The sequence below is a fragment of the Vigna angularis genome, chromosome 2 (genome assembly GCF_016808095.1).
Source record: "Vigna angularis cultivar LongXiaoDou No.4 chromosome 2, ASM1680809v1, whole genome shotgun sequence".
Classification (NCBI taxonomy): Eukaryota; Viridiplantae; Streptophyta; class Magnoliopsida; order Fabales; family Fabaceae; genus Vigna; species Vigna angularis.
In genome coordinates, this window is record NC_068971.1 from 6362840 (window position 1) to 6388754 (window position 25915).

The following is a 25915-nucleotide window of genomic DNA, read 5'->3' on the forward strand; positions in this document are numbered from 1 at the left end:
CATTACATTTCTCTTTTGAACTGGACAATTACGTGTCTCAAGAAAAAGTATTCTTTAATTATTCTCTTAAATAAGTTTTTCAAAATAAAAAAAAAAATTAATCACACTTCTCTATTCATGTCTGAAAATTGAATGAGCAAAACAAATGAGAAGATAGACTATATTATATAGCAAGAGTTATTTATTACATTTATTACAACAATTTTATTGCAAAGAGGAGAACAAGAATAGTTTAATGCGAATTATTTGACCATTGAATATATTAATTTCTATAAATATGTGGCATGAACATATGAAGTGATGTAATTAGTAAAAGTTTGTGGTGCGGTGCGTTTAAGGAAGAAATCGAAAATCGGAAAAATGGCACAATCATCGATCGGTTTTACTCTGAGCCAGAACCTGTTTAAAAGGAACGTTGCAGCAAGCGTGATTACTCACACTCCTTCCATTTTCAGAGGATATCGTTCTCTTCCTTCTTTCTCTTTCTCTCAGAGGAGAAGAAGACACCACACACCTCTCTCTCTCTCCGCCTCCTTCTCCTCAACAACCGCCATGGGTGAAACTCCCGCCACCACCGCCGATGCCGGCATGGACGCCGTCCAGCGCCGCCTTATGTTTGAAGACGAGTCCGTTCCTCTCTTTTAATTCTGTTTTTTCAGTACTTCTGTGATTGTGTTATTCGTTGATTGGTTGATTGATCTGTGATCTGGTTGTCGAGAACGGAATGCGGTTTTCTTGGCCACCTGTTTTGTTTGTTTGTTTGATTGGGCGGCGTTAGTGTGCAATTGGACTGTTGGTGTGTGTTGCGGCGCTTTGATTTCTTTAGTTTCGCCAACGTTGACTGGAACGATTTTCTGAAATTTCCCAGCTTTTCCTTTGTTACTGTTTCACGTGGCGAGGTGTGTGCTTTGAAAATATAAAAGGCGTGCTCAACCGTAGCATAACATAAATTATTAATATCTTGAATTTTCGAACAACAGCTGTTTGTGCGTACGAGTCTCCAACAGAGAGTCACCGGTGGCTGTTTTTTTTTTTTTTTTTTTCTGTCACAGGATTGATTTACTACTTCAGTGTCTATTATTTTTCATCTCATTTCAAGGAGATGAGTGAGGACTGAAACCTGCAACTTGTCATATGCATGACCTTGTCTTACTCCACTCGACCAATCCCTTGGGTCTGTTAAGGGTCTTTTTCAAATGAAGTTTCGCGATAAAAAACAGAAGGGGATGAGGTGGAATCAATATGACCGTGCAGGTATAGCTGAGTCACCCTCAACGTGAGGTGCTAACCCGGTGACTGGCCTTAGCACTTCAGGTGTGCCTTTCACTGTAGTCGTCTTGCAACTGATGGCTAGGAAAAATATGTGCATCAGTTCCTGTTAAATTATTGATTTCGAAGATGAATTAGGTTAACTCAGAGCGATTAGGATATTTCTAACCCAACTTTTGGGTTTTCTTCTATTGTTCTTAGAATCCCTTCGGTACAGGTTATGCCTCTGTCATTCAGAATCATGAATGGTTTAGGATGAACTGCTATTTCATAGCCTGGGTTTTTTCTAATATGTCCATTTAAAATTTCCGGTCCATTGAATCTGTTTCTCAATTTCATAGGCTACTTTTGAAGGTTAGAGCATAGATTTGAGCAATTGAGCTTTTGAATATCTGGTGCTTCTGTAATGGGAAGTGACTTTACTTTCTTGAGACTTGTCTACATTCTTTTAACGGATAAGGCTTTAAAATTCTTTGAAGCGAGTGTTCTTGTGTTATTATTATTATTTGTCTCGCCTCGAATTTGTAATTGTTTTGGGTTTGGAACTTCTGCAGATGCATTTTGGTGGATGAGAATGACCGCGTGGTTGGTCACGATTCCAAATACAATTGTAAGTGGACTTTTGATTCTTAGTTTTCAATTGCAATCGCTCACATCGCTTAGTGTAAATAAAAGTTGTTTTGTATATTCTTTTACTTCAATAGCTTATAATTTGTGTTTTCTGAAAATGATTGTTTTTTCTGATTTGTGTGCTTGTAAACTCTGGGATGTACTATCATTAAATTTTCTAGACAGATTCTCTGATATGAAGATTTGAGAAAAAAAAATTAATATTGCGGTTCATCTAGAAATATTTTGATGTACATGTTTGGAAACGTCTTCCTGTGATTAAAAGGAGTAAAATCTAAATCTTAAATATACTCTCTAATTTGGTTTGTGATGATTATGTTTTATCAGTTATTGTTTTGGATTGAATTAAAAGCTGTGCAGTAATTTTGTTTTCAGTTCTCTGGCATGCACACACATACGAAAGCATGTCAAGCGAGGGCATGCTCTAGTGAGAGAGATTTATCCTGACCAATATTATACACACATGGCTAGGATGGGCTTCTCTCATGATAGGCACCCTACATGTAATAAACGGTCATTAATGAGAAATTTGATAACATTTGTAATTTATAATGTACTAGAGAACCTAGCTGTTACTTTAATGCAAACAAACTCCTGAATACCAATGAGGCAAGCCTTTAAAGAGCTACAAATTGTTTTTTTTTTTGCATCATACATTGATAGTAGATTTTGATCAACGTGATCAGTAGACAACTGAAATGAAATATAAATTTTCACTGCTTCTACGGATTTTGTCTTCCTAAAGAAATAGTCCTCGAGACTTTTTGAACATCTTTTTTAGACATATAGTTTTCTTTTTCTGTTTTTGTGTTTCTCCTCTCTGCCTAAAGATCTGGTTAATTTATTCTTTTGAGCTTCAATGATTTTCATTAGGTCACTTGATGGAGAAGATTGAGGCTGAAAATTTGCTGCATAGAGCTTTCAGTGTATTTCTGTTCAACTCAAAGTATGAGCTGCTGCTCCAGGTATGTTTATTATTGATGTTTTTCTTGCCTCATAAGCTTGTAGTTACATCTTGTTTAAACTAAACCTATTGATTTCAAAAGTATAAAGCAGAATTTGAACCACATTTTGTTATGTCATATCTCTGCTGCTGTCGATAAAATTTGTTTTTATGTACTGTTTATCAGGTGTATTTATATTTGTAGTTGTTGTTTCAGTGTATTGTGCATACTGATTAGAATGCTTTACATCTGCATGCAAATCACGAGGTGGGCCAAATACCTAGTGGTCCTCAATATATGAAAGGGAAATGACCTTTTGCTGTTAACTACTTAAATGTCACTCTTTGCAATTAATTTTGAGCATAAGGAAAATCAATAAAATTCCAAGTCTTCAAGGTCATTCACTGAAGTAACAAAACAATGTTACAGTAGTAACATTCATTTTCTTACCGGTTATATTTGTTCTTATTTCTAATTTGATAACACCTTCATCATGACTTGTACATTGAACGATTTATTGTGAGCAACATTGTAACATTTAATTGCCTCTTGTTTAAATTATTATTGTTACAAAATCTATGTAGTATGTGTTTTAAAGTCGTAGATTCATGATTTAATTCGTTGTGTTGACTGAGATTCTCTGCTCTTCATGATGAAGCAACGATCTGCAACCAAGGTAACATTCCCTCTTGTGTGGACAAACACCTGTTGCAGCCATCCACTGTACCGTGAATCTGAGCTGATTGAAGAGAATGCCCTTGGTATACACTAAGTACCTTTTATATTCATCCAAACGACCGGACAAATCTACCGTGTCATTGCTCCTTTTTATTTACGTTTTTCCATTTTGTGTTGCCAGGAGTAAGAAATGCAGCTCAGAGGAAGCTTTTGGATGAGCTCGGTATTCCTGCTGAAGATGTACCAGTTGATCAGTTCACCTCACTGGGTCGCATACTTTACAAGGCACCTTCTGATGGCAAATGGGGAGAGCATGAACGTAAGCCAATTTAATTGTTTTCAATTTTTTCAGCAAGCCGATTTTGTCGTATAACTAATTAGGGTTAATTAACAATAATTTAGGCAATGCAATCATAAATCTAAACATGCACCATTAATAGCTGTCAGTGCCATTTGGGGCATACGTTTTATTCCAGCTGAAAAGGTCCTAATCTGCCGATATTTGCTGCAAATTCTAACTGTGCGTATGTATGCGCAAGGAATGTTAAGTATTGACAACTTTTCTTGATCCTCTCCTTGATTTCAGTGGACTATCTGCTTTTTATTGTCCGTGATGTTAACGTGAATCCCAATCCTGATGAAGTGGCTGATATCAAGTATGTGAACCGCGATCAGTTGAAGGAGCTGTTGAGGAAAGCCGATGCAGGAGAAGAAGGTCTGAAGCTGTCTCCATGGTTCAGACTAGTTGTGGACAATTTCTTATTCAAATGGTGGGACCATCTCGAGCAAGGAACTCTCGGTGAGATCATTGACATGAAGACCATTCACAAATTGACATAAAATCCAGAGAGGAGCTTGCTGCATCATGTAATGAAGGGTACCTGTATTCCCCAACCAATAAGAGTCAAAATAATAACCTATTTTCTAGAGAATTTCGGAGCAGTACCCCAATAGAAGTTGTTAGTCTTTTTTCTTATTTTCAATGATAGCCGGAACATTAAACTATAAGAATTTTTTGTTGCATATTTCGGATTTTGGGGTGCAGTGAAACACTCTGAATAAGTAAGATGGTTAGTGATATGAATCAAACATTATCGTGGTGTCGGTCGGCGTTTGTTAGTGGATATTTTGTTTACATTTTAAACGTTTCAATGATTAACGATCGTATCTCTCCAAAACTGAGGATCGGAAAATCCCACTATGACGTGTGGTGCTACAGAAACACGGATCCAGATTGCGATTCTCCGTTCACAGCGAAGCATGAGTTGCACTGCACTTCTACTTATATATGCATTAATACATTAGTTTTAACTTATGTAAAAAAACTTCATCTGTTCATCTCCAAGTTTAAACGGAATCAATCAATATAACAAGTGTAAGTATAAATAGGACCTTTTCTAACTAATTTATGGAAATTAAAAAAGTTAAGAATTTATTTATTTCTTTTAAAATCAGCTTTAAAATTATTGTTGACTAATAATCAACATAGGAGAGTTTTTTAATAAGTATGAAAAATATTTGTTTTTTCAAAATCCATTGGAGACGGAATGTAAGAAATACATATAGTATTAGTTTTAATGAAAAATGTGAATTAGATTTTTCTTCAATAATGGCCCATTGATGACGTAGTCCACGCTTCTCATCTGTGATACTCGGTTGCGACTCGTGACGATGACGATAAGTCAAAAATATCAATAGCTTAGCAATTTTTTGAATTGAATGAAGTGGTTACGTTTGATATTGAATTAACCAATTCTTTATACAAGACTTATAATTACGCACTGTTTTTTTAACCAATCCTTTTCCCCCTTTTATTTTCTTATACCTCTTTATTCAGTCATTTATTTAAATATGACCTTGTTTCACAAATAATTGTTTCATTACGACTTTATTAATTAAAAATAAACAAGTTGACTTCTATATTATTACAAGCGTGAGCTTTTATATTGTCATTGTAATATTTTTTCTACACATAGTCAAATTCATTACAAAACTTGATAAATCATTTGTGGTAATTTATAATGTTTTCATATTTTTCTTACATTATAATGTTACATGTGGTAAATACGAACATTTTATATTGGAGGAACTTTAATTGTATTTTATAGGATTTCTGATTAGTTTATAATATAAAACGTAGAAATATCTTTTTTAAAATATTTTTTTTTTCATTCATAAATAGAACGAATAAAGAAAAGGAAAAGTCAATGAAGAGATAGTCATAATTATATTATATTTATATATAAGGTAGTAGAATTAAAATGGAAATATTTATATTTATTTACTCATATGGTTATATTTACTCATTTGGTTAAGACTTAAGATCCCTTTCACAAGTCAGAGGCAATTGAGTTGATAATATTATGATTTTTCATTTTCACGCACTATCAACTATCAAATATATTTGCAGTGAGTGGGAAGACAAGAATATCTCAACGCTTTAACTCCTTCCGCGTTTTCATTCTCGCCTCTTTCCAGCTTCAGATCTATTTCTCCGTCGGTATGTCTCTTCATTTTCCGATTCCTTCTCACTCGCAAATCGCTATTGATTCTCGAATCCTTTTTCTCGCTCTCTCTCTCTCTCTCTCTTTTTATAATACCTATTCAAATCGTTACTTGATTCGTGTTTGATTTTGTTTTTGGAAGTTTTGAATTGGATGCTCAGGTCTAAGTGTTGATTCACTCTCTGTTTTTATTCTCCCTACGGTCTTCAGCTCTAATCCGCATTGATCCCGCTGTGTTTGATTTCGGCTTATTGCTAATTAACTAGTTTGTTTTTAGTTTATTAACTCTTTGATTTTCTCTCTAGGTTTGATTGCTAATGTTAAGGTCTTGTGTGGCTGTTGGTTATTTTTTTTGTGAATTTTCCAATTTAGTTTCGATTGGAGAATGAATTTTGTGATGAACTCCACAGAGATATCAATTACTTGATTACACAGATTTTTTATGGCTTTATATGTAAACGCAAGCTTGGCTGGTAGACTTGCATTTACCTATGCATTAAGAGCAAATTGTTACCCAGTGCCTTTGTTCTCGGAAACTAGTTTGCTTTGGATATTAGTTAAGGAATCAAATAGGAATTATGTTATTAGCAAATTATGACATAATATTGTTAAGATATCTTCATTTTGGACACTCACCAGCAGGACTCCCTGTTCTGCTACTTTATTGAGGAGATTTTCTTGGGTCATGTTTGGATTAATTTCTCATTCAAAACTGATAGGAGAATAACAAGAAGGTAAAACGAATTAATCTTCTCTCTTAAGTTCAAGTTAGCATAAATATAAGTTAATTTGTAAAATTTTTCTCGTGTAGTTTCTCTAAAAACTGATTTGAACTAGTGCATAAAATAATTGTTGCTTGTGTGAGAAACTTAATTCATTTAACCTTTTTCATCTATAACAAGTTTATGTAAGTAGAGCTCCAATGAGTGTCTTGTGAGCACTGATTAAATTTTTTTAGTAAAAAACATTAAAATATTCTGATACATGCTTTTAATTACTTAAAAGTAGTGATTTCATGTTTTTCTGTCCTTTTTATATTATAAAAATTATTTTTCAATAAAAAGCAGTTGCCATGGTTAATTTAAAATAAGTTAAATCGAGTAGTGGTAGAGCCGGATCCATGACACCCGTTTGTCATAATATTCGATTTCATTCGGTGAACCAGGATAGATTTCCATTTGTTCTACACTAATCTAACACATTTGATATATTTTTTTTCCAGGTTTTTCAAGTAAATGGCCTTGGTTACTACCGCTGAAGTGTGTGATGCGAACCCGCAGTTAGTTTTGAGTGGGGAGCTTCGTGCCCTTCAGCCAATTTTTCAGATTTATGGTCGTCGACAGGTATTCTCTGGACCTATAGTTACCTTGAAGGTGTTTGAAGACAATGTTTTGGTTCGCGAGTTTCTTGAAGAGAAAGGCAACGGAAGAGTGCTAGTTGTTGATGGAGGAGGGAGTTTACGCTGTGCCATATTGGGTGGCAATCCTGTTGTACAAGCTCAAAACAATGGATGGGCCGGTATTATTGTCAATGGATGTATAAGAGATGTGGATGAGATCAATGGTTGTGATATTGGGGTGAGAGCCCTAGCTTCCCATCCCATGAAAGCCAATAAGAAAGGCATGGGGGAAAAGCATGTTCCCATAAATATTGCTGGGACAAGGATCTCTGATGGGGAATGGCTCTATGCAGACACTGATGGAATTCTGATCTCTCGAACAGAGCTGTCTGTTTGATTTCATTTCATGTAAGGACTACATTTATGTGACAGCACGACCTAGTGTAGTGCTTTTGGTATCTGTGCTCATGACCCAGCTCCTGTCTTCCACAAAATTATAACCGATAAAATCCCCTTGATAATGAAAGTTGGTTGGAGTGTTTGTCCATTTCATACCAACATTATCTCTGTTTTTAATTGCTGTCACGAAAGCTTGTTTCCCCCCCCATAAATTAAGTTAATGGTTGTCTGTTTGGTGAGATTTAAGTACAAAGGTATATACATATCCATATTTTGACCAAATGATCTTATTGTACTCCGCTGTAAAATAATGTTCCGCTCTGGAGACCCGACTAAGCATGAAAGATTGGTATCTTTTGCTATAAATTTGGTAGGATATGTCTGTCATTGTCTCTTGTTTCCAAATTAATAACAAGCATGTTCCTCCCGCCCCCCTGAATTTCCATCTTAGTAATGATTATACTAAAACTCTTCTGAATCGGTTTGTTTGCTTACATACAAAGTTTTGTCCTTTATAAAGTAAAACATAAGGATTAAGCTACGGATTTCTCATGTTGAAGGGTGGATTTGATGTTGAGTATGAGCCAACGTGATACTGCCTCTAACTACTTGGGCATGGACAAGGTCAATTAGGACCCTTTTCTGTAAGTTTGCAGCATTGCGTGATCTATGCAAATTAAATATTTAAATTTGACAGGCCATCATGGCCTGTGGGGATTATAATGAGTCGCTTGAGCCAATTTTTTATTCACTGCTCTGTCCTTTTACAGAGAGTCCCGATCCATTGTGATTTCTACATCTGTAAAACTCCTTACCAGTTCATGTGCCTAATTCTTAACTCACACTGTGTGTGTGTGGGTCTAGAGTTCGTTGATCAATTGATAAATCTAATAAGTGATTTCGCGGTCATATTAGAAAAGAAGGTATAAGACACCAATTGTCGACATGGTTTCAGACTGAAGCGAGTTATAATTTAAAAAAGTTCTCCCGAACAAAATGAACCTGCGTTTGTATCAGATGAAAGGTCTTTATGTTTTTATGATGCACTAAAGAAAAAAGAAATCGTGTTGACAGACCAAATTAACTGCGTCTGTCCATAACCTGCCTTCAACTCTTATTCTCCGCAGCCCTCAGAATAATCAATTTTCTTGGATGGTTGTTGTTTCTTTAAAAAAATGGGTTCGTTTTGTCCCGGGGTGTCATTGTTTCAAAGCTGTTGAACGGTGGAATTACACCAGACAGGCTGCCAATGGATGTATGCAGAGATAAAGTTAAATAGAAAGTGAACTTGAGTTGGAAAGATTAGTGCGGAGTGCTACTGTATGAGATTGCATGCAGATGTGGGAGAATGGATTTGTTGATAAGGAATTTGGTTTGTTGGGTTAGGCATGCGTGTCTGTAGCTTATACCCAGGCTGATATGCCACTGAAATATTCATTGTTTGAATTCTGAAACCCTGTTCTTCAAAAAGCTGTAGTTGACTTCTACGTGAAACATGGAAGAATGGTGTGTGCTACGAGAGAAGAGCTTTTCATCATTTGCATGAAAAAAAAATGTAGTATGTAGACCGGAGTGGTGTTAACATTGATTTTAACTGAAATTAATTTTATTTAAAATTGATTTGAAAGTAATGCTATTTATGTTTGGATGTTTTTATTGTTAAAGTAAGCTCTGATAATAAATCTTAGGATACTTTTTTTTAGGAAAATGTTATGTTGACAACCAATATTTGCTAACAATTTGACAACGTTTTGCATTGGCCAAATTTAATAAAAAGAAAATAGAGAGAGGTTATCAGACTAAGGAGAAAATTGGAAGAAAAGTTTACAAGTTTAATATTTTGGTTTCGCGGTTTTCGTTTTCGTTTTTTCGCTCTCACCTCTACACTTCTTTCATCCCTTCTATCTTCTCTCTCGATCTAACATCTATCTTCTCTGTCGTTCTAACCCTAGTTGCGTTTTACCTTGTTCTGGGATTTGACCTTCACTTCTTTCATCTATGTCGTTGTGTCATCTATTCTTGTATCTTTTTTCTTATTCGAAGTCTGGTGACGATTTGGGTGTCATGAATTTAATTCTTTTTACGTTGTGTGTTATAATGAATAAAGGTGTTATATTGAAAAAAGAACGCAGAATATTAATAAGTATTTAAAATGTAGGCAATGGTTTCAGAAATGAATATAAGTTGTGGAATTTGTTGACCAAAAAACCATACAAGTAAATTTAAGGGTCATTACTGGTTGGGAGGTTATGTTTGGTGACCCCAAGAAGTGGGGAAGAAGCCATTCTTATTGAGGGGACCAAGTTGGACAAGTGCAGAGCTAATATGCAGAAAAAACATTGTGGTAATCGTTTATAGTGGCCTCGTAAACGATTACACGAGAGAAATCACTGTTTTGTATAGAAAGTTGAACTGAAGTAGTCAGTTGCGGTGTCCTGGGTGATCATTGGCAAAAACTGTTAATTTAAAGCACAAGTCCACTTGTATTTACTTGGTGTTGGTGTTTGACTGGTGGTAGAGGGTGGTAGGTGATGGGATGTGACCCCAAGAAGTGGGGAAGAAGTCATTCTTACTGAAGGGACCAAGTTGGAGAAGTGCATGGCTAATCTACAGAAAAAACACTGTGGTAATCGTTTACAATGGCCTGGTAAACGATTACACGAGAGAAATCACTCTTTTGTACAGAAAGTTGAACTGAAGTAGTCAGCTGTGGTGTCATGGGTGATCATTGGCAAAAATTGTTACTTTCAGGCACAAGTCCACTTGTATTTACTTGGTGTTGGTGTTTCAATGGTGGTACAGAGTGGTAAGTGATGGGAGGTGACCCCAAGAAGTGGAGAAGAAGCCATTCTTACTGACGGGACCAAGTTGAACAAGTGCAGAGCTAATCTGCAGAAAAAACACTGTGATAATCGTTTATAGGGTCCTTGTAATCGATTACAATGGCAAAAAAGGCCTAAACTTGATTACCATGACATAATTTGAAAGGTCTTTGAGTATAGATTCCAACAAAACAAGAATCAACTTATTTGGAGTTCGGTGGAGAAACTTATGAGCAAAAGAACAAGCAAAGGTCAGAGTTGGCAAGAATATATGAAACGCTAACTTGAAAGAATAAAATGTACCAACTCAGATGTCCAAAAATTACAAATTAGTAGTCATTGGAAAGATTTTTGAGTCTAGTTTCTAATAAAAAAAGAATCACATCATTTGGAGGTCGGTGGGAAAAGTTATCATTAAAATAGCCAGCAAAGGTCAAAGTTGACAGCATGTTATCTCACTCAAATTGCCTTTGGCTACTTATGTGCGCACAGGTGGCTCCTGCAGCACAAGTTTTTGTACAAAACTAGACTTTTGTTCGTGTAATCGTTTACAAGGCTCTTGTAATCGATTACAAGGCACAAAATGGCCTGCACTTGTTTCAGCACTTGAACAAACTTAGTCTTGACACCAACATTGGGTCTTTCCTTCACCATGGACTGCCCAAACCCTAGTTTCCTCCCTCTACTCACACTTAAACACTAAAAACAACTCTCATCAACTGAAGAAATATGGAAACATAACGTAAAATGTCTTTGGCTACCTGTGTGCCCAACACTAGCTCCTACAGCACAAGTTTTTGTACAAAACCAGATTTTTTTTCGTGTAATCGTTTACAGTGTCCTTGTAATTGATTACAGTGTCAAAAAAGGTGTAAACTTGATTTCCAAGGCATAATTTGAAAGGTCTTTGAGTATAGATTCCAACAAAACAAGAATCAACTTATTTGGAGTTCGGTGGAGAAAGTTATGAGCAAAAGAACAAGCAAAGGTCAGAGTTGGCAAGAATATATGAAACGCTAACTTGAAAGAATAAACTGTACCAACTCAGATGTCCAAAAATTACAAATTAGTAGTCATTGGAAAGATTTTTGAGTCTAGTTTCTAATAAAAAAAGAATCATATCATTTGGAGGTCGGTGGGAAAAGTTATCATTAAAATAGCCAACAAAGGTCAAAGTTGACAGCATGTTATCTCACTCAAATTGCCTTTGGCTACTTATGTGCGCACAGGTGGCTCCTGCAGCACAAGTTTTTGTACAAAACTAGACTTTTGTTCGTGTAATCGTTTACAAGGCTCTTGTAATCGATTACAAGGCACAAAATGGCCTGCACTTGTTTCAGCACTTGAACCAACTTGGTCTTGACACCAACATTGGGTCTTTCCTTCACCATGGACTGCCCAAACCCTAGTTTCCTCCCTCTACTCACACTTAAACACTAAAAATAACTCTCATCAATTGAAGAAATATGGAAAAATAACGTAAAATGTCTTTGGCTACCTGTGTGCCCACAACTAGCTCCTACAGCACAAGTTTTTATACAAAACCAGATTTTTTTTCGTGTAATCGTTTACAGTGTCAAAAAAGGTGTAAACTTGATTTCCAAGGCATAATTTGAAAGGTCTTTGAGTCTAGATTCTAACAAAACAAGAATAAACTCATTTGGAGTTCGGTGAAGAAAGTTATGAGCAAAAGAACAAGCAAAGGTCATAGTTGGCAAGAATATATGAAATGCTAACTTGAAAGAATAAACTGTACCAACTCAGATGTCCAAAAATTACAAATTAGTAGTCATTGGAAAGATTTTTGAGTCTAGTTTCTCATAAAAAAAGAATCACATCATGTGGAGGTCGGTGGGAAAAGTTATCAGTAAAATAGCTAGCAAAGGTCAAAGTTGACAGCATGTTATCTCACCCAAGTTGCTCATCTCATAAACATTGTTTCTTTCCTCCATCATGGGGTGCCAAAACATCACTTCTCACCCTATACTCATACTTAAACAACAAAATCAAGTTAAAACCATGGGATTTATGCCAAAATATGAAAAAGTTTGACTATGGTCACCTAAGTTACCACAATTGGTTCCTATAGTTCAAGTTTCTGTACAAAATCCAGATTTTGTCGTGTAATCGTTTACCAGGAACCTGTAAACGATTACAAGTCAATTTTTTGGTTCAAAAGTTTGTGGACTTCACCCAAGTTGCTCATCTCATAAACATTGTTCCTTTCCTCCATCATGGGTTGCCAAAACATGACTTCCCACCCTGTACTCACAAGTATTGTTTCATTCATCCATCACATACATGAATACTCAATCAAAATAGCCACTTTATTTATTCACATTCCAAATAAAAGCTCATTTCACAATGACAATAAAAAAGGAATTCAATTAACATTAATAATAAGTACACAAGCAAAGATGCATATTTTATATCATTGAACAAAATAGGTTACATTACACAATTTGTTCATCTATTTACAATGTTGTATTACATTCTTTTAACCAATCAATATATCACTCATTTTTTATTCTAAACAATCCAACTCCAGGAGTCCTAAGTGCTCTACTCTTGTAACGCCTTCGTGATCCGACCCTACATACGTCTTCATAGGAGGTGGATTGGTGGACATGCCTCCTGGGGAAACAAATCCATTGTTCATGAAGGGTTCTGCACGAGGCACACTCTGTCCACCATCATCTTTATTTGTTCTTCTAGCTTTCTCATCCAACTCTGCCTCTAGGACAACAACCCTCCGTTTAAGTTCTGCAATTAGATTGTCTTGCTCGTCTAAAGCACGCATAAAACTTTCTCTGCATCAACGACAAACAAAATAAGCAAAAGGCCAAATCCCTAAAACGAAAACAACAAAAATTTTAGCACAAAAGGGAAAACCCAAAAGCCAAACAAAAAACGCAATGACGAAAAAGGAAGAATAACGCATTTACCTTGTTTGAAGGACCATGGTTACCGAAACTTGCCATTTCGCACAATACCCTCAACAAAGAGGACGATGTTAAGCAAAACGAAGAGATGCAACAAAAACGTATAAGAAGAACGACAATCAAGATCGAGAGCGACAACAAAGAGGGAGAATGAGAACGAGAACAAGAATGCAGAGAACATTGCTTTCTAATGAAATAGAACAAAAGACATATTTGGAATTTCGAAATTCTGAAACCTCCTCAATTTTAACATCATTTCTTAAAACAAAAAATAAAATAGATACAAACTAATGAATTCATGACACGTGACTTTGTCAAAAAAGTGTTAAAAATTCGAATATCGCAATCCTTTTTTTTATCCAACATAAAAGTTATACAAAAGTTTCAACTCAATTAATTCGAAGATCCATAATCAATTTTTTATTTGAAACCAAATATATAAAGAAAAATACTTACCATCATATAAATTAATATTGTAAGGTAATTACGAAGAATTTATGTGAAATCAATTCTGGGATATCGCCAAGCTAGAGAAGCTCTGAAGCTACTTTATTAGTTACAGACTTTGCTAAAAGCTGATCGTATGACATTGGTGAGCACGAAAGTGCTTCAATTCCACATGAATAGAAATTTTGGTATTACACATAATAATGATATATTCGGCCATAGGATTTTTAGCACAATGGCCGAAAGCTTATTTTCAGCGAACGCATGCAAATTGACACGACACTATCTTCATCTCATATAGATGACACGTATGCTGCATAATGCACCTGCATGCGTTTATCCTTATCTCTCCCTATGAAACTCCACTCCATCATCTTCCCATGGAGGAACACCAAGAAGAAGGGTTTCTTTTGCCCACACCACTACCAAAACTACTATCCTTTCAAACGGATTTGGTCTACAATGGCCTGGTGTCGCTCTTTTCCCCTCTCTTCGCTCTTTTTGCCGTGGCTTCACAGTCCTACCACCGAGCTGAGGAGACCACACACAGTGTTGAATCAGCAGTGCAACGTGCTCCTTCTCAAATCACTCACGGTGGCACACTCTTGCTGAAGAAGCTCGGACTTTGCTTTCTCAGTGTTGCGTATGTGTGCATGATTTTGATTTTCTTCCTTTTTCTGGCTACTGTGGTGGGTGTTGGCCTGGTTCGATTCTGGGTGGAGGAACCCGTTTCTGTCAAGGAAAAATTGCATTTTGATTACACCCAACCTCACCCAACAGCTTTGTTTTCATTCAATGGATTCACAAGCTTTAAGGGTCACCTAAGGAAAAAGCAAATCAGTGTCCCCGTTGGCCACACCTTTTTCGCTTCTCTGGTCCTCGTGATGCCTGAATCTGACTTCAACAGGGAGCTTGGCGTGTTTCAGGTATGATATGATATGATATAACTTCAATTGCTGGCACTGTATCCTTCATCAATGATGTCTTTCAATAACTAATTTTGGAAACATTTTTGCAGTTGACAACAGAACTAGTATCTGTGAATGAACATGTGGTAGCAAAATCTAGCCAGCCATGCATGTTGCGGTTCAGAAGCTCACCGATTCGACTAGCCAGAACCTTTCTGATGGGCGTGCCTCTGGTAATGGGAATCTCAGGGGAGACTCAGAATATCAATGTAGAAATACTGAGACACAGAGAAGACTACAGAAGAAGCAATGCTATCAGAGTAACTTTGCATCCAAGAGCAGGAACATCAAATCTTCCAGAGCTATATGAAGCTGAAATTTTGATGAGATCCAATTTACCTTGGACGAAAGAGTTGGTTCGAAATTGGAAGTGGACATTTTATGTTTGGGTGTCTTTGTATGTCTACATTGGTCTTCTTATGAGTCTCGTATGTTGTTGTTACAGGCCAGTTCTTTTTCTGGTGACACCACAGCACTGTTCTAATGAAGTTGGAAATGGAGAAGCAGGAGATGGAAATGAGGTTTGTGAGTTGTTGAGGGAATGGAGAAGAAGCAGAGGAGGCAAGAGAAAAAGTAGGGTGACAGATGGTGGTGTTGCAGAAAGTGTTGTTGGTTCATCAGCATCCGGCATTAGCATGAGTACGAGAGAAGATGCAACAAGTGTGTCTGTGGAAGATGATGTTGAGGATTCTGAATCAGTGTGCCTGGGTTAGAAACAGGGATATGGTAACTTCATCTTCACTCACTTTTTACATCATGGTTGATTATAAGTTTGTCAACTTTTATAATGTTTCACTGTTTGTGAACATGTTTTCCAGATGTTTTCTGTTTGAATTGGAAAATGAGAATGAAAACTACTGCTAATTTTCTGCTTTTTATAAAGGAAAATGTTATTTTCACATTAGTTTTTTACTTCTTTTTCTGCTAATTTACGTGTAAAAGTTTAGTTTTTGACTTCTTTTTAATTAATAATTTATCCAATTTTTGTCTTTTATTAGTATCCATAAAATATGAACAATTTAAATTAATGAAATCGAATTTTTATTCTCTTCCTGCTTGTCAATTTTAATTTGAAATACTTTTTTTACGTTTATTAGGCTTTTTGTAATTCCTTATATTCTTAGGTTTTGTTTCTTGTAATAAAAAGACACTAATTTTTTCATTTAATTAAAAAGGGGAAGGTCGTATTTTTTTAAAAACTATTTTTTGTTAGCATAGTTGTTGATGTTGGCTCAATAGTTTATTTTTTTATTAGGTTTAATTAGGCCCTTTGCATAAAAAAAAAACAAAAACATAAAGAGCATTTTACTCATACACCCTTCTTTAAGTTTTCTTTTTTTATTTTTCTTCTCCTTCCACTTCCCACGTCCAAGTGTTACCAACATTCTTCAACTTCATTTTTCAATTTTACTAAATTTGACCATTTCTTTTGTTTTCTGGCTTTTCCAATAACCCTAATAAGTAAACTTAATTGAATGGGACTTTTAAAATATGAAAGTTGTGACAATTCATTATTTTAAATATTTTTTCTAACCTCGATAAAAAATGAAATAATAATAGCAATAATATTTTTTAATAAAATATACTTATCAAATTAAGTTTTATGTCTTAATAATAAAATTACAATAAGCTTTAAGATAAATAACAAATCAATTTGACGCTCTTTTTAATCCTTAGAAGATGGATTTTTTTGTTATTTTAATGTTTTTTAATTTAAAAGTTAATAATAATAATAATAATAATAATAATAAATAATAACAATAATATTGGTATTATTGTTGTTATTATTATTGCTGTTATGCTATACTTTTCATTACAACATAAAAACTATTAAAAATTATATTCTACACATTTTATATATAATATTAAAATAATAAAATTTTATTAACGACTTAATTAAACAAAGACAATTGATTAAATTATTATTACAGTTTTTAATCATCTAGAAAGAATAAAGAACCTTTTGAGTAAAATATTTATGAAAATATTTACCTTTCTTTTATTATTATTATTAATAAATTTTTATGGGTAGAAATGTGAATATTAGATTTAAGTAAAAAGAGTGATAAGTAAAATAAAAAATTGTGATAACTTATATGATAGTTATGTGCTTGACTGAAAAAGAGGTAGAAGTTAATTATTTTCTTTGTGTATTTTTTGTGTATGATAATTATATATTTTAGATCATGGATATGAATATATGATATGAGATATGAGCATACGTTGAGTTTTAATAAGGTAGCTATTTTGACTATTTGTGGAGATTTTGGTTTTTCTAATTATGTAGCTATTTTGTCTATTTGTGGAGATTTTGGATTTTTTAATTATGTTTATTTTTGTTTTTTAGTTTTTAGTTATCTCAGTCAAATTTTAATTTTCACTTTGTCTAGAGTTACATTAAGATGACATTTTAATATATCATTTATAAGATATATTAATTTATTTTTTAATCATTCGGATTATTTTGTGTGTTAGAGTAATTAATTTTAAAATTTCGAATTAACTGATCATCACTTTAATTTTTGTTTTTGAGTTCTTTCGATAAAACGATAAAACATTAATTCCTGGAATTTGAATATATAGTGATATTAAAATCGTAAATACAAATAAGGTTGGAGCAATTAATACTCCATTATAGCATTAATGCAAGGTTGAACTATATAATAATTAAATTGGAGTTGTTAATTATAAGATACTTAATAATTGAACATTGTAGATCTTTATTCAAAGTGTAATTACTAACACGAACTAAAATATCTTTCATAAGACAAAAATATTCATGAAAAATATATGTACATAATTTTAGTTATGTATTTGGTTGAAAGTTAAAACATACTCGTCAATTTGCTATCTTTGTTTTAGATTCTAAAAATAAATAAAGAAATCAAATTCATCTATTTTCAGATGAGAAAATTATAAGTAAGAAAAATAATATGTACATAATTTTAGTTATGTATTTGGTTGAAAGTTAAAACATACTCGTCAATTTGCTATCTTTGTTTTAGATTCTAAAAATAAATAAAGAAATCAAATTCATCTATTTTAAAACTGTCATTTTGAAATATAATATTAAGTATAATATACAGATATGCATCACATCTTGAATAATAAAATTATTAAGTAATAACTTAAAAGTTTATTAAAGTTATATTTTCAATTATTACAAGTCGAATAAAAGTTTAAAAAGATAATAAAATTTAAACCGTGACAGTTTCATTAACAAATAAGTTAATGATTATATTATTAAAAATAAAATAAAAAAAAGTAAAGATTCATAAAAAATTATTCTTTATATTCTAACAAAAATTTATTAAACTATAAAATATAATTTATATAAAAATAAATAATTTATATAATTTTTTATTTTTAAATATTTTTCATTAATAAAATAATTATTTTAAATTATAAAATAATTAAATTTAGATTAACGATATTTTAAAGGATAAAAATAGAAATGTAATTATTTTAATTTAACAAAATAAATATAATAATATTTTAATAAATGATTAAATTAATTTATTATTTATTAAATAATTTATTTCATGCATGAATGTTCTAACAATTTTAAAAAAACCTAACTTTTCTTTTTCAGAAATATTAATTTTTATACATTTTCCATTTACATATATTTCATTTACCTTTTTCTTAAATTAAAATTTTACTCACTTCATTTGTATTTGTTTGATTGGTTTATAACACAACACAAATGTCTTTTATAAACCAATATTAATGAAATGAAGATTTAAATTTATCATAAAATTAAATATCTAAAATTATTCGGTGACAACTTATAAAATATTTTAAATATTGATTCAATTTCAAAATTTTCATAAAATAACACTATTATATATATATATATATATATATATAAAATATTTTCTACTAAAGATTATATTATATTTATATTCACGTATTTATTTATAAATGTGATTGTTACCGTAAGAACCTAAAAAATAGATTATTCGAGTTGATAAGTGTTTTAAAATAAGGGAGTTGCTCCCTCCACCCCCACACATCTCTTCCTCCACCTCCCCTTTACTTTTTTGCCCCTTCCTCCACCTTTCCTTTACTATTTTGCCCCTCAGTAAAATTTTACTTTTAAAATTATTGTTTTTTAATTTTATTCATTTATAACATATTTAACTGATAACCTACGTAGTTCCTTGTATGAGTAAAATATTTTTCTGCAAAGCTTGGTGATCGTGAAAAGAATTATCAAGCAATCTTCCTCTTGTTCTCGGTACAGTAGGTGGTGCAGTGCGTTTATGGTGTAGTGTCCTTGTCGTGGTTCCTCTCCAGGTACGTAGTCATAATCCTTCCTATAATCCTAAACCCTAAAGCCTTCCCATACTTCCAATAATCCTTTTAATATCCAAGCCTATAATCCTTGCATGAGCCATAAAATAAAAACGAAACGAAAAAGCAACGCTGCCTCTGGACGGATGACATCCTTCAACGGATGTTGACATCCGTTTAAGGATGTCATATGTGGCCTATAGGTATCAGCCCAACATGCGAGTAGGACAGCGTACGAGAAAGAGTTCAGACAGCTCTGGTTTTTGTGTTGCTCAATGGAAGAAGCACCTGAAGAACCATCACAATCGCGAGAATCTTGGCGAGATCACCAAACTTGGATAACGTTACGTCTCTACAATTCTACATTCCACAATTGAAATTTTTTTATTCCCTTTCTTTCAATCCTTAACATCTATCACGCTTTTCAGCACACAAGACATTCTCAGGGAAAAGCTGATCACAGAGGACAGTTTCTCATGGAAATTATCCAGCGAAGGTGAACCTGGTTATAAGAAGGGAGAAGAATTGAGATGCGTTGGTGGGGTTGACATTAGCTTTTCAAAGGATGATCCATCAAAGGCATGTGGCACCCTTACGGAAATGGAGAAGAAGCTTTACGGAAGAGTTCAGACATCCGTTTCGCCTATAGGACCTATAATTGTCATTTTAGAAGGATATAATTGGCATTTTAGAAAATTGGGGAGGTGGAGGAAGAGATGTGTGGGGGTGGAGGGAGCAACTCCCTTAAAATAATGAGACCGACTATTTTAATGTTAAAATAATTTAATAATATAAATAGAATTTCATAAACATGTCTTATTATTTAAAACATTCACTATTCCTCTAGAATTCTTTCTTTGAGTTTCCTTTTGCTTCTCCTATAATTTATAACTCTTGAATCATTTATTTGACGATCAATAACTCTTTAAGCGATCACGGTGATGAATCATTCATTTTCTACTGATTAGTTTCCATTCTAGAACAAGTAAGTTTCTATCCCTTCTTCTTTAATTCTTGGTTTAAGGTTTTGCGTAGGAGTTCCTTCGCATGTGTCATTTGAGTTCCTTTTCTAGCTCTTCGTCGATCAGAGGTCTTAAGGACTTGCTTTGATCATGTTTCTATGGTTTGTAGGCGTTTTCAGAGTTCCTTGAGCTTGAAGCAAAAGTAGTGCATCATGTAGAGCTTGGTAGCGTTTCTTATAAGGTAAAGCTTGGTAGCGTTTCTTATAAGGTAAGAGAAACTTTTTTTTTCATAGATAGGGTATAAATTAATAACATGTTTTAATGTGTTTACATGGTATTGAAATTTAATTAATTAGATACTTGAGTAATTGATTTAATGAAATATGGTTATATGATAACTTATGTTAGCTGAATTTAAGAAAATGTAGATTTTGGGAATTTATGGTGTGATGTTGTCATTGTTGGTATTGTATGACTATTATGTAATTAATTGATGATGAATTTGACGTAGAATGGAGTGCAAGACTGTGGTAAGGTTGAGGTTAGTGAAAGGGAGGCTATTGTAGTAATTTCTAATCCAAATTTGGGGTATTGATATGCAAAATTCTAAATTACTGAATTTGAAGTTGTATTTGATGTTTAGTAAGTAGTATTGGGTTTGTTATAATTGGTATAAGTTCTTAAATGGTCAAAAATAGGTTATGAAATTGAGAAAGATGAGCTTAGTTCAAATGTGGACTTGTATTGTGTTAAAATGAGGGGTTTTGATGAATGAGATTTTGGGATGATGAGTGAATATGGAAACCAGTAGTTTAAGGTCAATTTTTAAGTCAATTAGGACTTGCCTAAACACTTTATTTGTCAAAATATGCTTAGAAATGGATAAAATAAAATCTTCAGAGTGATTTAGTGTTGACAAGCATGAGTTCATGTCAAAATGATTAAAGCAAGAGTTAAGTTTGGTTATAAATGGGTTGGTAAACCTAAATGAAGGTTTAGAAATGGTAAGGAAGAGTTGTAGGTATATAGAAGTGTATAAGTTAGAACATGTGTGGATGATGGGTGCAAATTTTGCAAAATTGTTGTTCTGCAGGATTATGTAGAGTAGTTGGGTGAGCAAATAACTCATTGAGTGAGTATTGAGTGTTTTTTGTAGTGAGCTTCAGAGGCTAGGTGAGCTAGTTCGTTAGGCTGGAGAAGTTCTCTGTTTGAGCTCGAGATTTGCTCGCTGAACGAGTTTGTGCTTGTTGAGTGCCATGATTTTGGGGCTAGGCAAATGAGTTTAGGCATTCTTGGTTGTTTTGTTTTCTTTTCTCTACTATGTTTGGATATAAATGGTGTGATTTTTTATTGTATACTCAGTGACATGAATTGAAATACATGATGATATGGAATTGTGGTTTTAAGAGTTCTAAGGAAGAATTCTTAGTGGTGGTATGAAAATTGTTGTTGGTATGAATGTAGGAAGCTATATCTTAGGGGTTATCCTGACACTCTAATAGTCATTATTCTTGTAGGTTAGACTCTTCTATTACTCGTATTTGGTTAAGATCGCTCGGTCTCTTTGTGACCGTTCAGTCATGTACTTTAGGTTTTGACTTTGGTTGTACTGTTCGGTCTTTGCTGTACTCGCCCTATGTTCGACCTCTACTGCTGATGACCGCTCGGTCTTTCTGTTATGTTTGTTTCAATCGCTTGGATTGGCTATATATTGTAGCATGTCTTTGCGTTTTGGGAATTAATTCAATCTCGAAGTATTATTCACATATCATTTTTTCTTCTCTGTTTTTTTTTCTCTATTGTTCTTTCTTCTTTGGGTTTTCTGGTTTCTCTGTTTCACGCGAACCCAACAATTGACGCCCACCGTGGGGCTGTGAATCAAGAAAATCCAGAAACGATGGCAACCAAGTTCAACGTAGAGAAATTCAATGGATCAAATGACTTCAGGCTGTGGAAGATCAAGATGGATGCTATCTTGATACAACAGGGCTGTGATGATGCATTGAATGGGGAATTGAACATGGATGCTACTTTGACGCAAAAAGAGAAGAAAAGAGTGGTAGATAGGGCAAGAAGTTCAATCATATTGTGTCTTGGTGATAAGACACTAAGGGAGGTTGTGAAGGAGAAGACTGCGACTGGAATATGGGCAAAGTTGGAGTCATTGTACATGACAAAATCGCTGGCTCATAGGTTGTGTCTGAAGCAACAACTCTATTCGTTCAAGATGACATAATCAAGAACCATAGAGGAGCAGCTTGCAGAATTCAGCAAGATTGTTGATGATCTGGAGAATATTGACGTGAGGTTGGAAGATGAGGATAAAGTTGTTATTCTCTTGAATGTGCTTCCAAGAACGTTTGAGAATTTCAGGGATGCCTTGCTCTATGGTAAGGATCAAGTGATTACTCTAGAGGAGGTTGTGACGTCAATTCGAACCAAGGAGTTTCAAAAGCTCCAAGATTCGAAGGCAACCGAGGAGGTGATATCTGGGCTGATTTTAATGAAAGGCAAATGGAAGAAGCAGACTGGAAATGGGAAGAAGTCAAAACTAGAAGGTACGAAACAAGTGAGATTTTTCAAATGCCAGAAGATTGGACATATCAAGAAGTATTGTCCAGGGAAGGATAAAACCGTTCGGCCACAGGAAATTGCTGATGTGGCAGAGGCATTTGAAGGATATGAATCTGCTGGTGTTCTGGTGGCTTCATCAAAAGATTCTTAAAGGAGCTGGGTCATGGATTCTGGCTGTACCTATCACATGTGCCCGGTGAAGGAGTTCTTTGAGAGTCTGGAGAAAAAGAAGCATGGAAATATGCTTCTTGGTAATAACAAGGCTTGCCGAGTACAAGGATTAGGGTCAGTAAGGCTGAAGATGTTTGACAACTGAGAGATGGTGTTGCAGGATGTGAGATATGTGCCTGAACTGAAGAGAAATTTGATTTCTATCAGTTTGTTTGATCTTAGAGGTTATTCCACGAAAGTTGAAGATGGAGTGATGAAAGTGTATTCTGGAGATTCTGTGATTGTCAAAGGCAAAAGAAAGAATGGCTTGTATATTCTGGAGGGTTCGACTGTCATTGGTCATGCCTCGGTAGCAAGTGAGAAGTTAGAGAATACCACTCGACTTTGGCACTTGAGGATGGGACATATCAGTGAGAAGGGCCTTGAAGAATTGGAGAAGCAAGGTTTACTTATGGGAGATAAGTTGCAGAAGCTGGATTTCTGTGACCACTATGTCTTGGGTAAATCACACAGAATACCGTTCGACAAAGGGAAACACTTAACCGAACGACCATTCGAGTATGCTCATGTTGACTTGTGGGGGTCTGCAAGAACTCAAACTCATGGTGGAGGAGCGTATTTCCTAAGTATAATTGATGATTTTTCAAGAAGAGTGTGGATCTACGTTCTGAAAAATAAGTCTAAAATGTTTCAAAGGTTCAAGGAGTGGCATACTCAGACTGAGAATCAATTGGGGTGTAAGTTGAAATACCTCAGAATTGACAATGGTCTGGAGTTTGTTTCAGAGGAATTTAATGAGTTCTGCAAGGTTAAAGGGATCAGGAGGCACAAGACTATGGTGGGAACTCCTCAACAGAACGGTCTAGCCGAAAGGATGAATAGAACAATTCTGGAGAGGGTTCGGTGCATGCTGCTTGGATCAGGATTGTCAAAGGCTTTCTGGGGAAAGGCTGCCAATACAGCCTTATACCTGAATAACAGGAGTCCGTCTTCGGCTCTCAATCACAAAACACCAATGGAAGTTTGGAGTGGACGACCGGCTGATTACTCAAACTTGAGGGTGTTTGATTCTTTAGCGTTTGAGCATGTCAAAGGGGATAAGCTAGAGGTCCAAGCGGTAAAGAGTGTATTCCATGGATATGCTGAAGGAGTTAAGGGATACATGCTATGGAGGTTAGATACTAAACCGTCCAAGTTGATCATTAGTAGGGATGTCATTTTTGATGAAACGAGGATGACAATGCATGCTGAAAATCTTGGATGCGAGAAGAAGACGCTCGTTGAGGTGGAGCATACTATGTTAGCATAAAGCTAAAGAACAGAAATTTTAATGATGTCTCAAAGTCAAGTCTTAAGTGCTCTTATTACAGGAAGATATTCATGAATACTTGTTTTTATATTAAAACTTTTATAATTTAGTAGATTTATGTATAAGATGTGGGTTATATTTTATTCTATGTATTGTTTGCCTAGGTTGATTTAAAATGTTTTTTTGAATTAGAAAACCTCATTTTATACTCAAGATAATTGATTATCAATTTATAATAATCGATTATCAGTAATCAATTATGACTTGTCATAATTGATTATAATGAGCAATTATGAGAATTTTTAAACAAGTTTTTTTACCATTGTGCATTCATTAAATGCATAATTAATTACCATAATTGGATAATTGGTTATCACACGTTAATTAGTTGACAACAAATTTTTGGAGGTATCCTTGAGTGAGATCTCTATAAATTAGATTGAGACTCTCATTCTAAAATATGAAATACAAAATACGAAATAAGTGTATTTTGAAAAATCTTATCTGTAGTGTGCGGTGATAAGTGTTCTAGGGTTTGCTGAACCCTTGTGTTGTGGCTTTGAGAACTTGGCGTGTTGGCATAGAGCGAGAACTTTCACAGGGAGTGTGATTGAGTGTTGTTGTTGTTGCTGAGTTAAAAGCCTATCATCCTTCGTGAAGCATTCGGAGGAGGTGTTCATCCTTTGTGAAGATTCAGAGGAGGTGTCCATCCCTTGTGGGTTACAGGGGAAGTGGCTTTCATCTCTTGGGGTAACAAGAGAGGTGGTTTCTAAAATTTTACAAATTGTTTCTTTGTGATTGTAATTTATAATTGTTTTGTGAGTAGTGAACTGTTTATCTTGATTTGAGATAAGCGACTAGATGTAGGATTGGTAAGATCCGAACCAGGATAAAATCATCTGTTCAAATTTCTCTCAACCTTACTCTCTTTATTTGTTATTATTATTTGCTTGGTAAGTTTAATTGAGTAGAAATTAAAAGGCACACGTTTGTATTAAAAACTCTCTTGGTTTGTTATTCCACGCTAACCATTCCACTACAGCCGCTCTAACATACTACTGATGGAGTCGTTCAGTCATTGACTGAGGAAGACCGAACGGGTGAAGTGCGAGACGAAACTGTTCGGTCACTAGATGAGAACCGAACGGGTGAAGGGCAAAGACAGTCTATCACAGATCTTGGTGATGATACAAATGGTATATCTGGTGATGTGAGTCACTCAAGAGCAGTTGGTGTTGAATTGAGAAATTATCAGCTTGTCCGTGATTGGAGAGGTGGATCTAATTTGCTACGCCTTGAATGTTGTTGGATATATTGAAAGCTCGGATGAACCGAGAAGTTACAAGGAGGCTCTTCACATCAGCGATCCACATCTTTGGCAGGGTGCTATGGAGGAAGAGCTGGATGCGTTGAGGAAGAATAGCACCTGGAGATTGGTGGATTTGCCAAAGGGTAATAAGGTTGTAGGTTCGAAATGGATTTTCAAGAAAAAAGAATTTATACTTGGGGGTGAGAAAGCAAGGTACAAAGCAAGACTTGTTGCCAAAGGCTTTACTCAGATTGAAGGTATAAATTATCATGAGATTTTTGCTCCTGTGGTGAAGTAATGTTCGGTCAGAGTTCTAATGGCTATAGTAACTCATCATAATTTGCACCTGGAA

General features: G+C 34.6%; 3 protein-coding genes across 4 annotated transcripts; all 3 read left to right on the forward strand.

Moving 5' to 3' along the window:
* The first annotated feature begins 289 nt into the window (after positions 1 to 289).
* On the forward strand, positions 290 to 4699 carry LOC108329513 (isopentenyl-diphosphate Delta-isomerase I). The gene is made up of 6 exons (XM_017563749.2): positions 290 to 626; positions 1824 to 1879; positions 2773 to 2864; positions 3502 to 3604; positions 3703 to 3840; positions 4108 to 4699. The coding sequence occupies exons 1-6, from the start codon at positions 361 to 363 to the stop codon at positions 4359 to 4361; spliced, it is 909 nt and encodes a 302-aa protein (XP_017419238.1). The 5' UTR covers positions 290 to 360; the 3' UTR covers positions 4362 to 4699.
* A 1162-nt stretch (positions 4700 to 5861) lies between these two features.
* On the forward strand, positions 5862 to 8045 carry LOC108326887 (putative 4-hydroxy-4-methyl-2-oxoglutarate aldolase 2). Its single transcript, XM_017560481.2, has 2 exons — positions 5862 to 6021; positions 7248 to 8045. Exon 2 carries the CDS (start codon positions 7261 to 7263, stop codon positions 7759 to 7761), a length of 501 nt encoding a protein of 166 aa, XP_017415970.1. The 5' UTR covers positions 5862 to 6021; positions 7248 to 7260; the 3' UTR covers positions 7762 to 8045.
* A 6080-nt stretch (positions 8046 to 14125) lies between these two features.
* Positions 14126 to 15824, forward strand: LOC108328188 (seipin-1). 2 transcript variants are annotated; one of them, XM_052872777.1, is made up of 3 exons: positions 14126 to 14900; positions 14993 to 15294; positions 15388 to 15824. In XM_052872777.1, the coding sequence occupies exons 1-3, from the start codon at positions 14295 to 14297 to the stop codon at positions 15653 to 15655; spliced, it is 1176 nt and encodes a 391-aa protein (XP_052728737.1). In that variant the 5' UTR covers positions 14126 to 14294; the 3' UTR covers positions 15656 to 15824. The 2 variants fall into 2 exon arrangements, with proteins under 2 accessions (XP_052728737.1, XP_017417498.1); XM_017562009.2 differs by having other exon boundaries at positions 14127 to 14900; positions 14993 to 15824.
* Positions 15825 to 25915: the final 10091 nt, after the last annotated feature.